This window comes from Trichosurus vulpecula, chromosome X, assembly GCF_011100635.1.
Source record: "Trichosurus vulpecula isolate mTriVul1 chromosome X, mTriVul1.pri, whole genome shotgun sequence".
NCBI lineage: Eukaryota > Metazoa > Chordata > Mammalia > Diprotodontia > Phalangeridae > Trichosurus > Trichosurus vulpecula.
The window spans coordinates 9,586,285-9,601,437 of NC_050582.1; the positions used below are offsets into that span (position 1 = coordinate 9,586,285).

Sequence of the window (15,153 nt, forward strand, 5' to 3'; positions counted from 1 at the left end):
TTTTAAAAGGCTGCTCAAAGTTTATTAGTTTCTGTTGAGTACAAAGTAAACAAGTTACTGAGGCTGCTGAAAGGCACATAGGTGGTTCAGATGGGGAAAAAAAACAAACGATAACAGTGTGGTTCCTTTTACCTGTTTTTTTGGTGTTTTGCTTTTGTTTTCTTCTTTTAAAAAAAAAAACAACCCCCCCCACGCACCCCACAACTACTTCTACACTTAAGCAGCCTATCTTTTCTAAGGGAATAGGTGGGAAAGGGAAGGGGGGAGGGGAGAGGAGGGGGGAAGGACTAAGGACTCTGATGCCTATCACACTTCAGAAAGAGAGGGAGCAGCAAGGAGGGTGCTGCTGCTCATGCAGAAGGCCCAGTGCTTGTCTCACTGGGCTCACTAACATGCCTCTTCCTCATGGCCTCCTGAGCCAGGTCACAGGTGATCATGCCATGAGGAACCTGGAAATTTCCTGAGTGCTCTGAGGATTCCAATACAGTTGTCATGAATGGATGACTTGACTTCCTGAAGAAGAAGCTTGCCCACCAGTGGCCTCGGTCTGATTTGGGAAGACTGGGATGGTGGGGGATCACTTCCCCAGAGTACTCAGCACTTCCACAGGAGCTCTTGCTGGAAGTGAAATCCAGACATCTTCGGTAGTAGTCATGGGTTGCTACAAGTGAACTGCTGGACTGGATTGCTGCCATGTTGCTTGTTCTCATTATGATGATGTAAACCTTAGTTGTGGCTTCTGAGCAGCTCCTGTCACACAGTGGGCCGCTGTAGACGATCACAGGTAACCTGGCTCAGGGAAAGGGGGTGCTAGGCCACAGAGCCCATTTGTAAAGGAGATTATGGGAGGATACTCCACGGCAACGAAAATGCCAGAGTTCATTAGGTTTTCCCTTTTTTTCTTTGACCTGGAAAGCTCCAGATTTTGGTTGATATGTTCTTAGGAATTTTTCATTTTGTGGCTTCTTTCTATTTCTACTTTGCCCTCTGGTTTTAAGAAATCTAGGTGGTTCTTTGAAAAGAGTTTTTGAAATAGGTTGTCTAGGCTCTTTGTTTTGATTCATGGCTTTCAGATACTCCAATGATTCTTAATTTTTTTTTCTTTTTGATCTGTTTTTTTCAGGTCATTTGTTTTGGTATGAGATACTTTACATTTTTTCTTGATTTTTTTTCAGGCTTTTGACTTTATTTAGTATTTCTGGTTGTCTCATAGAGTCATTGGCTTCCATTTGGTCCATTCTAATTTTTAGGGAGCATTTTGCTTGGGCAAGGTTTTGTACCTCTTGTACCAGGATATTAATCGCTTTTCCAGTTTTTTCTTCCATGGCTCACATTTTTTCCATTTTCCCCTCATGTGCTCTCCTTCCATTTATAAAAAAATGTTTTAACTTTTTTTTGAGTCTTGCTTCATCTCTTCCAAAAATTCTAGCTGAGTTTGTGCCCAATCTGTACCTTTTTCCTCTGAGGCATTTCTTGTAGATTTTTTGGAGTCATCCTCTTCTTCTGTGTTTCTATGTTGAGCATCTCTGCCACACAATAGTTCATTATGGTGAGGTTCTTTTTTGTTTGCCCATTCATCCAGTTTACTTCCAGATTTTGGACTTGATGTTAGGGTTGGGCTCCTTCTGGAAGGAAGGTCTGGGTTATTCCTGTTGCTTCTGCATTCTGAACTTCCAAATTTCTCAATGTACTTCCTAGAGCCTTCCTAAGAGGGAACACCACCCCTTGCTCAAATTTCCTTCTCATTCTGCCCTGGTTCTGTGACCCATAATTGGGTACTGGGTGACAGAGTTGCCAATTGGCACCTGTCCCCATTAAGGTCATTTTTCCATCTTCTATTCTAAGTTAATTATTTTCCTTCTTATGTTTTTCCCCAAGCACTGTAATTTCTTTTTTTTTAATCTTTCTTTCATATAGTCTTGGAACTTTATTGGTCAAGCCATTTTTACCCTAAGGGAAAAATGTACTTAATGAAGGATTAACCTTTTCTTCTGAGTTTACCTCTTAGGCTTTTCTTAAAGTTAGCGTTTCTTCCATGTATTTGGACTTTGGCCTTGCCCCCTCTGCTATCACCATTGTCAGTGCCCTACCACAGTTCAAGATGCCGTGGTTGTTTCTGACCACTCACCCCCAACTATATTCTGTAGCCCTTGCTAGCACAAAGGGTAGAGTCTGAAGCTGAATCCATGCCCCACCTCTGCTTCAGTTCCTAGGTTTGGACTTCATGTCTTGTGGCTCAACATGGGTGCTAGCCTTGGTCTTGTCTCCATCTCCTTGTCCTTGTTCAGTAAATCTCTAGAAAGTGGTTTTCTCTCCTGCTGAGACTCTGAAAGGTCCTGGACAGGTATTGTTAGTCTCCTAGAGAACCATAATGGTTTCTGACCTCTTGAAGATCTCCCTGGTACATGGGTTACTTGGGAAATCCCCTTCTAGGAGGTGGTTTTGTCCCCTGATGTAGCTCTGACAGACCAGGCCACAATTTCATCATGTTCATGTCCAGATTACTGGAGATAGTACCTACAGGCTTTGTGTATTTTCTTATATGATTTGGGACTGGATGAAAAAGCTTATTATTTTCCCTTTGAGTTTACTGATCTTTGCTTCATCTGCTGGTCTTTTCAATCTTTTTTTGTGTGTGGCAGTCATTAGGGGAACTGGCCTCAGCTGTAACCTTTTGCATTGCCATCTTTACTAAAAGTCTTCTATTGATGTTTTCCTTGCGTTGAACCTAAATCTACCTGTCTGGACATTCTACCCACTTTTTCTTGTCATGTCCTCCATGGGGAAAGCAGAACAAGTCTAGTCCTTCTTACATCAGATAACAATTGTCACCCATCTTCCCTCTTTATTTCCCCCTAAATCTTATTCTTTTCAGTCTCTTTGGCCACCAGTTCCTTCACCCTATCCTCTATATGGTCTTCAATTTCTTAAAAACTCATCATCGATTAAGCTTCACATGTCTCTGATTTCCTACTCTCCAAGTCCCTGGGTGGTTGCCATGGTTCCACCTTGTCTTCCTACTTATCCTGCAAATCCTACTTTAGGGCCTCTCTGAATTAGAATAAAGGCACATTGTGTTTAGAAGGCTACTCTGTATACATTACCAGGGATGGAGGAAATGAAGGCTGGAGCAGCTTCTCTTCTCTCCCATAACCACATTAAAGTTCATTAATATACTTACACTAATTACCAGATAGTAGTTTACCAGATAGTTTACCAGTAGTTTACCAAATTAGTTTAGCAAATAACCTTATTGTTTTCTCAGAAGGAAGAAAATAGGCTGCTGAGGGGTTGAGAAACAGGAACATCTAAACTTGGATAATGTTGGACATAGGACCACGTGTCTATGTGTGTGTGTGTGTGTGTGTGTGTGTGTGTGAGAGAGAGAGAGAGAGAGAGAGAGAGAGAATTTGTATATTTGTGTGGTTGTGTGTGTTTGAGTATGATGCCTTGGAGAAAGCCTGAGAGCATAGGATGGTGTTGCTTCAAGCAGGCCTGGGTAGGGAAGCATGGTGCTAACCTCCAACTCTACCTGAGTTCCAATTTTATCTCAGCCCAGGCCTGTCCCTCCTAGTTTATCAATGACAAAACAGAGGTTAAATGGATGATTCTCTAAATGGGCTAATTGTTCAACCTTTACAAGCTGTAGTTTGCTCAGCTATAAAACGGGAGCCACAGAATGTCAAGAGCAAACAGCTCTTCCATTCAGGGCCTTCTTGTTATTTTTCGAACATTGAATTGAGGCCTGTGAGTGAATGGGTACATCCCTGGAAGCAAGCTGACTGACCTCAAACTCTTTGTTCTGCTCAAAAATAATCTTTTAAAGCATAGGCTCAGTTCAGTGGGCCTCCTTCCTCAACTATAAAACAAGAAATTAGATGCCATTCTGCAAACATTCAGTGGAGACTATGTGTTCGGGCTCTGGGGAAACAAATACAAAAATGGAAAAATGGTCTTTGCCCCCAAGGGTCTTATGTTCTACTAGGGGGAAGGATACAACATGGGCAGAGATAAGTATATCTAACTGTATATATTCCAAGTATCTCAAAGGTAACAAAGTGATTTCTATTGCTAAATGAGAGCATTTGCAGTTGAGGGGATGAGTAAAGGTATCTCATGTACCTGAGCTAATCTTTTTTTGAAGGAAGCTACTGGAAGCTAGGTGGCGCCATAGTGCACAGAGCACCAGGCCTGGAATCAGAAAGACTCATCTTCCTGAGTTCAAATTTGGCTTCAGACACTTATTAGCTAGTGACCCTGGGCAAGTCACTTAACCTTCTTTGCCTCAGTTCTTCATCTGTGAAATGAGCTGGAGAAGAAAATCACAAACCACTCCAGTATCTTGGCCAAGAAAACCCCAAATGGGGTCACAGAGAATTGGGCCTGACTGAAATGATTGAACAATAAACAAAGATGTTATGAAGTGGAAGTGGCAAAGGACCACATTCTTTCCATGGGGGTAGGAGATAGGCTATCATGTCCAGAGAAGAACAGGTAGCCCACTTTATCTGTAGCTTAGAATTCATAGAAGGGAGTACCATGGAGTCAGCTTAGAAAGGTGGGCTGGAGACAGACTGAAATGTTGGAAGAGGTTCTATTACCTTCAAGCTGAAAAGGACCACTGGCTTCTGGAGCAGGGAAGTACTTGTGGAGAGCTGTATGTTTTAGGAATAGAGAGTGTTTTAAAGGGGCAAGGAGATTCACACAGAGAGCGTGTAATAACAGCTGGTCAAACCTGTCCCATATGTAAGTTTTCCTTTAATAAGGGGCTTGTCCACTGGTAATATGGCTAAGAGACTGACTGGCATTCAGGAATCAGCTTGGGAGCTGGAGTTCCTGTTCTAGGCCTAATTTATAGGGATTTTAAAGAATATTTCTCTTATGATTAGGTGACTTAGTGTTTAGCGTGGTCACCTTTCTGCCTGGGCTTGCTTGCTTTTTCTCCTCCACTTTGTCTTATTTCTATTAGTTCTAGGGATATGAATATGAATCCATAATATGTGTATGTATGTACGTATATGTGTACATACACGATAATATCGAGCTTCTTGTTTATGCCTTGGGGTATGATATCAGTATGCCTTCAGTGTTTAGGGACTTCTAAATGGGATCACTATTTCTTCTTCCCCCATCATTGTTCCTCAGCTGCTGAAACAGGGATGTGTCCTCAATGTATCTACAGAGCTCAAAGTCTCTCCCTAAATCTCTCCCTACTACGTGTATTAATCTTGCTAGATGAGCATTTTGTGGCTACTGGATTTTCTTTTATATAAAGTGGAAAACGGGTTCTTATGTATTAGCAATAATTGTAAGCAATAAAGGAGCAAATCAAATGTAAGGAAGCAGGTGTCTGAGCTGCTTGCAATGGAGAAGAGAACCGGCTTCTTCCCAAGGGATCAGCTTTCTCCAAGCCAGCCTCAAGGAGATATAAGCTTTGAGCTTTGTCATTCAGTAATTCCAGTTGTGTCCGACTCTCCACGACCCTATTTGGGGTTTTCATTGGCAAAGATACTGGGGTGGTTGACCATTTCCTTCTGTAGCTCATTTTACATATGAAGAAACTGAGGCAAACAGGATTATACCTCTTTAGGAGGAAAGCAAAGAGGAAAACACAGCTTCCTGTGGCTGCCCTGCGGTCTCACTAGCATATGCCATCAGTTACCAACTGAATGGAAAAGCCCCTGCTGAACTTCAGACTCTGGTTGTATGTAGCAAAAACTGGCAACCTCTCAAAGAAGAGTTAGGAGAAAAGCAGCTCTCTACAAACTGCTCAACTTTCCCTTTGCTCTCCATCTCGTATGGTGGGAACAAGGTGAATAGTGAATAATCTTTTGGCTTCTCTATACCAGAAGCCTCCAGAAACAGCCCTGGAAGGCCAACTTCCAAAATGTCATCTACCTGGTGAACTCTGGGATGGTGTCTACATGAGTCTCCTTTCCTCATAGTAGGACTTTCTTTTTGGAAAGCCTGGGAATCCATGAACTATGGGAATGTAAATTTGTCAGAGGCTGTTGGTTGCACTGTGGATCGATTATTGGATTCAGAGTCAGGAAGATTTGAGTTCAAATCGGACCTCAGCCACTGACTAGCCATGTGACTCTGGACAAGTCATGTGACCCATTTGCCTCAATTTCCTCAACTATAAAATGCGAATAATACTATCACCTACCTCACAAGGTTGGGTGGACCAAATAAGATAATGTTTGTCAAAATGCTTAACTCAGTGCCTGGCACATTGTAGGCAGTATATAAATGCCTGTTTGTTCCCCTATCTACCTCGCCTGTGTTAGAAAATGAATTGGAAAAAAATAAGTAACCGGATGGAGGGAGAACAATTTGGAACCATTCCAGTAGTCCAAGTGAGAGGTGATGAGAACCTGGGCTAGAGTAGAGTATATGTGGAGAGAAGGGGGCTGACGGGAGAGGTATTGTAGGAACAGGTTTCACAAGAGTAGTCAGCTGGGGAGGGAGAGGGAAGAGAGAGTTAAGGAGGTGTATTGGCAATGAAGATGGGCTCTTAGCACTTATTCAACCAAGTGCCCTTGAAGAGTTTGCCCTTTGTTTCCTTGATTAAATTAGGAGTCCCTGATGACCTCCTTGCCTCAAGGGAAAGCCTAGTTTACGGGTTTGAGTGATATGTTTGTGACATCAGAGGCTTGTAGACCACGTGGGTTTAAGTTGCATTTTTGTGATGTGGATGAATCACATGTGTGACTCTGGGCCAGCTGTTGTCAAGCTCCTGGCTTAACTCAGATGTTGATGGTTCCTTGATAACTATGAATTGCATTTGGTCTGTTTATAAATGTATGTTTGTAATTTGTATTTGCTCTGAAGTTTAAGGGGCTGGCTCTTTCGCCTGAACTAAGTGAATGATATTTGTATGCTGGATTAAATTGAGATTGTTAATCCCTTAATGTTGCTTTGCCTAATAAAGCAGATCAAAAGAACCTGTGTTGGCAGCTTTCTGTGTGCTAGTTGTTGTTGGGTCTTACACTCCTACAGTAGCTGCTGGCCGAATTGTTGAAACAAGAGGACTCCAAACTTGTGAATGTGAGTGATTGGAAGGCTGGTGGTGCCCTCAGCAGAATTCAGGAAGTTTGGAGGAGAAATAGTTGGAGGAGAAATAGGAGTTCCATTTTGGACACATGTTTGAGAAGCCTACTATATGTCTGGGTGGAGATGACTGGCAGGCAGTTGGTCATTCAACAATGGAGCTCAGAAGAGGGCTGAAGGATGACCTTCTAGATTTAAGAGTTAAGTGCATAAAGCTGGCAATTAAATACATGGGAGCTGGAGAGAGAGAGAGAGAGAGAGAGATGAATAAATGCAGAGAGAAGGTTAGAGGGAACAGGACAGAGCTTTGGGGAGAAGCATAGTTACAGGCCATTCTTAGATGACCTCTAAGTTTCCTTCCAGCTCTGAATCTCTGAGCCTATGGAATAACACTATTTTTACACTTCCAGTCACACAGGCTTGTTGTGAAGAAAGTACTTTGTAAACCTTAAAGTGCTATATTTTTCCCCAGGCAAAAGGAAGAAATGTTGTTGGCAGTTCCAGGGTCCCTGGTTCTCAGTCTCATCCCAAGACCAATAAATCATACTGCTTACCTGCTTTGGTACTGACAGTCGTGGGAGAGACTTTGGGTGCCTTACACTGGAGAATGATTTCAGTGATTTCTCTCTGTCTTTTTTCTCTCATCTCCTCTCTTTAGACTACCTGCATTAATTGGTCAAGTTTCCAGCCTTGTTTTTAGCCTTTGAAAAACCAAACCAAAAATACTTTTTTCTCCACAAAGTGTTGGATGGGGGTAAGGTAAGGTCAGTGTTTTCAGCATTAACTCTGAATGCCCTTGTTTTTATCAAGTTAAGTCAGACCCTTAATATACAATTTAAATGCAGCTATGACTGACTAGGAAATGTTATTTAAAATCCCCAGAAGACATAGATCAAAGGACAGTAAAAATGCATCCCATATTTGATTTAATGATGCTTTGAATTAAAGTAAAAGGAACATATGTTAAAACCTTGATCCATTGATTGTTGAAGTTCACTTTAAGGCTAACTTTGCAGTAGCTTTAGATGAATCCATAGCCTAATATATAATACATAACAGAAGCTACCTGTTTGTAATAAAAATATATGGCTCTTCAGAGGCATTCTGTGTTTGTCAAATGTGTGGCTCCTTTCCTTCCTCAACCCTATGATGTGACCCAGTGGTGTATCACCCATGGTTGGAATTCAACCTCAGGTTGATTTCAACACCTCCACAAACGTTTGATAAGTTACAAGCATTATAAACTATGCACATAGGGAAAAGGATGCGATCTGTGCCCTCAAAAGAGCATGTGAACAGATGAATAAAGAAGATAGAGATCCAAAGTCATTTCTATAGGGAGTAAGCACTAATTGGGAGGATGATGAAGGGGCTAATGGAGGGAATGGCATTTGACATGATCCTTAAAAGGAGGTGAGGGATTCCAAGGGCAGGAGTGGTGAGAAGGAAGACAGCAAAGGCAAAAGTTGAGAGACAGGAGATGGGATGGCCGGGCTGCTTGGAATGTAGGCTGTGTCACAGCTACTAATGTGAAATCAGCCTGGAAAAATGATGCTAGATCCAGCTGGTAAAGCACATTAATTGCCAGTCTGAGGAATGATTATCCCTAATTATCTACCTTCCCCAATTCCAGCCCTTTCTGTTGGTGTTCTCCTTCCTCAAAATGGCTAGAATTTATTTTACTGCTTCTTCCAATAGAAGGTTAACTCCTCGAGGGCAATGTGGTTTAATGGATAGCATTCTGGACTTAGAATCTGGAGGACCACCTGAGATTGGTGTGACCCTGGGTGGGTCACCTGATGTCTCTCAGTTCCTGCCTCATCTGTAAAATGGGGATAATCATAGGGTCTACTTCATAAAATTGTTGTAAGAAACAATTGAAATAAAATGCGTAAAGTGGTTTGCGTACCTTGTTCTTTTATTTGGCTTTTCTGGCCCTAGCACAGTGCCTTGCCCATGGTTTCATTAAGTATAACATGTTTGCTGAATTGAATAAAACTGGTGGGACAGAAAGAACATTTGGCTGTTTGTCATTTGAGATAGAGCTTATGGCAATTCTTAGATTGTTTTTTGCAATTGAAAAAGCCTCACATTCTTTAGTCTGTCTGCACAAGTCTTCACTTCCATCTGTTTAGTCATTCCCATTGCCCTTCTCTCCTTCCTTCAGTTTCTCCACAAACAGGACTCAAAAGCCCCACGGCGACAGCAATGACATCTCCCAGTTCAACAAGTGCCTTGCAATACCTCTGTCATCAGAAAACACTCTTTAAGTGGCCCTTTCCTGTTTCAGTTTCATTGCCCACCCTCCCATCATCTTACTAATGGCTTTTCTCACAGGGGGTTGACATTTTCCCTGCTTTTCTCCATTTGCCTCATACAGTAGAAAAATCTTCATCTTCTGATGTGGCTAGCCCAAAGTACAGCTCTTCTTCACTCTGGGCTGCTTTGCCTTTCCCCAGTACAATTATTTCTCTCTACCCTTTAGTAACTTGGTCTAATTTTTACTCAGTGTAATTCTGAATAGCTTTCCTGTATAAATAGACATGGCCATTGAGCTAATGAACTAATTATTCTTGTCCTTGATCCTTGATAGGTACATGGGATGTACAACTTTTGCATTTCATTACCATTTTTTACAGACAGGCAGTATAGCAGGGTGAATAGAATATAGGGTTTGGAGTCGAGAACAGCTGGGTCCAATTCTGCCTCTGCTGCTGAGGGCCTCAGACAACTTCCTAGGACCTATCTAGTAAGTCATAAAGGAATTTTATTGTGCTGTGATGAAAGGAGCTGCCACCCTCCTGACATTTCGGCTCATACATTTGCAAACTAGGGTGCCTTCGCTCACAAATGCTGCGCTGAATGAAAAGTATTGGGAAAGAGTTGAGGGTGCTAGACCCAGCCCAGTGCATGGAATGTCAATGCTAAGGAATCTCTCTTTCCAAATGATGGGTGTGACTGGGTTATAGATCCTTAGAGGAGTGCCACGGTGATGCTTTCCTGGATTTACTTTAGCAGAAAACTTGTGTGAGATTCAGATTGTGCTAAATTTTCTCAAATGCTTCAGATAACACTTTGCCTAATTTTATGGAAATTTGTTACCAAAATTACAACTCTTATGAAGAGTACGCATTAATGCACCAGACAAGATAAATACATTTTAACAAGTGAGCATTGTTCCAGCTGAGTTATATCTTATTTGAACCTGATATCATGAGTAATGAAGCATTGCAGCTCGATACAGTGAGTAACAAAACCCTTCAAAGAACCCTGAAGATTTGCTAGGTCGTTAATACATTGGGATTTTTAAAGAGATGCACTGAAATAGCCCCTGGCACCCTGTGCCCCCATTCAGAGTCTATCAGAATAAAGGCTGAATTCTTTCCTTTGCTCTGGAAGAGCAGGAGCCAGAAGCTGCTTGCACACAGGTTCAGTGGAATCCTAAAAGGAGCAGACAGTCTGAATAATATATGTTCCCTGTAGTGGCCCAACACTGTACTACAAAATGGTATACCTGATGTACCAAACCCATTGTAACTTGACATCTTAATGGGAGAGTGTTAATTTTGACTCGACTTTGTAACATCATTTATTTTTCATTATCTCTGTAGATTTGTGCTGGCTTTGGAAGATTGTTAACAACTGAATGTGAAATTAGAGTTATAAAACAGGAATGAATATGGGAAAAGTAATTTCCCTATCAAACACCTTTACATCTATTTTCATTTCAGCACTGGGCTCAGCAAAGACCTTTTCAGGCTGGATGACCACATTCCATTATTTTTTCAGATAGACAAATGCTTTATCCTCCTGAAGGATTTAATGCTAATAGCCAAACCATAGCTAGGGCAAAGTGACCAGGACTTTATTTCTGGGTGCAAAAGTTTAGGGGCTGCCACCGGCACTTATATCTTTCAGCTAAGCTTAGCGTTTGTCTCCCTACTTCCTGCCCCCCCGCACTACTTTGGATGTGTGATTTCATTAAATCAGGAGCTAATCTGCACCTTATTATCTTTAAGAATCTTAGAGACTGAGAGCTTCAGTGACTTCTCTGTGGTCATAAAGGTAGTCTGTGTCAGAGGTAGTGCTCAGACTCAGGACTTCTTGATGTCAAGCTGGCCTCCTATCCACTATCCTCTCTACCACCTAGTTAGCAATGATAAAGAGTCTCTGGTCCACATGCTGTGCATGTCTATCCTGGGGTAGCTGCATCACTGGTCCAGTTCCATAGTGGAAGCTCTCCTTCCCACTCTACTGAGTGGTGGCCCACCCATCAAGAGTTTCACAGTAAGAATCCAGTGTCTTCTGGCCTGTCCCACAGGGAGCTGTCCAGGGTTTCTCCTTACATAGAGCCTTGTCCCTAGGTTTGAGGACTCTCCCAGAAATCTCCCTACCCCCAACTGAATTTGTCATCACCCTGGGATATATCTTGTGATATTTTCCTCAGCCATAAGAATTGCTAGTTAGGCCTTTAGCTAGGAGTCTATGGGTTTCTTCTACATATTCCTTTTCAGAGTTTTTTGTTTTGTTTTGTTTTTTTATCCTCCGTAGCTGATATAAAAATCCAGTGCTGCCAGTGATGGCCACTTTTTATAGAATAGGGACAGAGCTTGTGATATCACGAGTACAGAGAACTCCCAGGCATGAGAATTCTCTTTACCAATGTAGATTGCATCTTCTTCACAGGTCTTTGTGATTTGCCTAGAGCACTGTGAGATTAAGGGATTGTCAGCCAGTGAGTGACAGGTGAGAACTGAATCCAGGTCCTCCTGGATTTAACACTGGTTCTTCATGGACAACATGGTAGTGCCTCACAGGTGGTTTATAATGCCAACTTTTGGGGCAGGGCCAACATGGCCATGTGAAAGCAGCGTCTTACCAGAGATCTCTCACAAGTTCTGTCAGATACCTCTAAAAAAGTGAATCTGAGCCGATTTGAGAGAGTTAGAAGCTGCTAGCAGTCTGAGTGGGGCAAATTTCTGAGCCAGGAGAGTCCAAAAGGTCGATGGAACAAATCTGTAGGCTGGGAGAGCACTCGGCATGCGCAGCTGCACCAGACAGCACCAAAACAGAAGCAGCTACAGAAACCAGCCAGCGATCCAGGCTGGGAGAAAGCTGGACACCCAAAACCAGTGGAGATCCCCAGGCCTCTCAAAACAGGATGGGAGATTGTCGAAGTGAGGTGAGGCAGCAGTGCAATGCCTCTGGCCTTGAGATATCTACTCCTGAGGCTTGCAACCCAAAGATTTGAAACATGTCTTCTTGAACTTCCAGGAGACATAATGGCCATGCAAATGGCTCTAATCCCTCCCTCCCTGACCCAGAGAATTCCTCAGTAAAAACACTGGAATAGAGGAGACAGAAGTGGGGCTTCAGTGGCTGAGCAGTGGGAGTTCCTGAGTCCCAGAGGGGCAGAGCCAGCAGGGAACAACACCAGGAGCCCAGACATACCTTTGCACAGCCAGGGGAAGTGGCAGACATCAGCACAGACAACAAACAGGTGAGACCATTGCTGAAGAGCAACAGTGCTGGAGAGCAACCCCAGGGGAAAAGGAGACTTCAGGCAGCCAGACCCCTCCCCCCACACCTCAGGAAACTGAAGGCTATAATACACAAAGCCAGTAACTAGACTCACAATCCCCAGAACAAGAAACCTGGGACAGAGATCCCTGAGCCCCAAAAGCAGAAATCCATTGTAAAGCCAGGAAAAAGCTAACCAACATGAAGAAGAACACAAAAAACCTGAGGACCATTGATTCTTTTTATGGAGACAGGGATGATCAAAATACCAATTCTGAAGAGGAGAGCTATATCCACTATATCCACATCTGATACCTCAAAAGGGAATGTGAACTGGTCTCAAACCCAAAAAGCATTACTGGAAGTGCTAAAGGAGGATTTTTAAAATCAAATTAGGGAAGTAAAAGAAAAAAATGGAAGAAAAACGGTGACAAAATGAAGTCTTTAAAAAATAAGATCGCGAAATGGCTACGGACACTCAGAATCTAAATAGAGAAAATGACACCCTGAAAGGTAAAATCAACCAATTGGAAAAGGAGACTCAAAAGCAAAATGAAGACAGCAACTCATTAAAAATTAAAATTGAGCAAGTGGAAGCTAATGACTCTATGAGGCATCAAGAAGTAGTAAAACAAAAAGTAAAGAATGAAAAATAGAAGAAAATGTGAAATATCTGATGGGAAAAACAACTGACCTGGAAAATAGATCCAGGAGAGACAATTCAAGAATTATTGGTCTACCAGAAATCCATGATGAAAAAAAGAGCCTTGACAGTATCTTCGAAGAAATTATTAAAGATAACTTCCCAGAGGTCCTAGAACCAGAGGGTAAAATAGTCATTGAAAGAATACACCGATCACCCCCTGAAAGAGATCCCAAATCAAAAACTCCAACAAATATTATAGCCAAATTTCAGAATTACAAAGTCAAGGAAAAAATACTGCAAGTAGCCAAAAAGAAACAATTCAAATATCGTGGAACTATAGTCAGGATCATGCAGGATCTTTCAGCTTCTACATTAAATGACAAGAAAAATTGGAATGTGATATTCTGAAGGGCAAATGAGCTGGGACTACAACCAAGGATCAACTTACTACCTTTTTCAGGCAAGGAGATGGACATGCAACAAAATAAGGGAATTCCAGACCTTCCTGATGAAAAGGCCAAAACTCAATGGAAAATTTGATCTTCAGATACAAAACTCAAGAGACACATAAAAAGGTAAACGGGGGAAAAACCCCCACAAAACTTATTAATCAATAAGGGCAAATTGCTTATATCTTTATATAGGATTATATCATCTTATGTGTGTTATATATGTCAGTCTTGAGAATAGTACAGTTATTATGACAATTGAAAGGGATACACATAGACTGTGGATGTCTGTATAAAATAACTGATATAAGGATAAAAAACTTAAGAGATGTAAAGGGAGGGTTCTCAGAGAAAAGGTGAGGAGGTAGTAGAAAAAGGAAAATTAAATCAAACGAAGATAAACAAAAACACATTACAGTAGAGGGAAAGAAGGGAGGGAGAAGAGCAGTATTTGAGCTTTACTCTCATCACATTTGGTTCAAGAAGGGAATAACACACCCTGATAAGTATAGAAATCTAACTTGTCCTAGAGGCAGTCGGAGGGGAAAGGGGACAAAAGGGAGGTGGGTGGCCAGAAGGGAGGGAAGAAGTAGCAAGTGGAAAACAGTAAGATAAGGGAGGGGAATCAAGAGGGAGGGTAAACTGAGGAAGGTGGCAGTCAAAAGGAAAACTTTGTTGAGGAGTGGAAGGGGAAAGGGAGAAATAAAAGCATAAACAGGAGGGAAATAGGATGGATAAAAAGACACAGATAGCAATCATAACTGTGAATGTGAATGGGATGAACTCTCCAATAAAATGGGAATGGATAGCAGAATGGATTAACAAACATAATCCTAAAATATGCTGTTTACAAGAAACACATTTGAAACAGGGGGGTAAACACAGGGTAAAGGTAAAAGGCTGGAGTAAAATATATTGTGCTTCAGCTGAAGTAAAAATAAAAAGCAGGGGTAGCAATCCTAATCTCAGACAAAGCAAAAATAAAGATTGATCTAATTAAAAGAGATAAGGAAAGACACTACATCCTGCTAAAAGACACCACAAACAATGAAGCAATATCATTGTTTAACAGATATGCACCAAGTGGTATGGCATGCAAATTCTTAGAGGAGAGGTTAAGGGAGTTACAGGAAGAAATAGACAGCAAAACTATAATAACAGGTGACCTCAGCCTCCCCTTCTCTGAACTTGATAAATCTAACCTCAAAATAAACAAGAAAGAAGTTAAGGAGATGAACAGAATTTTAGAAAAGGCAGATATGATAGACCTCTGGAGAAAACTGAATGGGGATAAAAAGGAATATGCTTTCTTCTCAGTGGTACATGGCACATACTCAAAAATTGACCATGTACTAGGGCATAAACACCTCACAATCCAGTGCAGAAAAGCAGAAGTAGTCAAAGCATCCTTTTCAGATCATGATGCAATAAAAATTATTTGTAATAAAGAACCATGGAAAATAAGCTAAAAATTAATTGGAAATT

The 15,153-nt window shown here is 41.7% G+C and overlaps 1 protein-coding gene across 1 annotated transcript; it reads right to left on the reverse strand.

The window, feature by feature from the left end:
- Positions 1-350: 350 nt before the first annotated feature.
- On the reverse strand, positions 351-695 carry LOC118832580 (pancreatic progenitor cell differentiation and proliferation factor-like). The gene has a single exon (XM_036739873.1). It carries the CDS (start codon positions 693-695, stop codon positions 351-353), a length of 345 nt encoding a protein of 114 aa, XP_036595768.1.
- Positions 696-15,153: the final 14,458 nt, after the last annotated feature.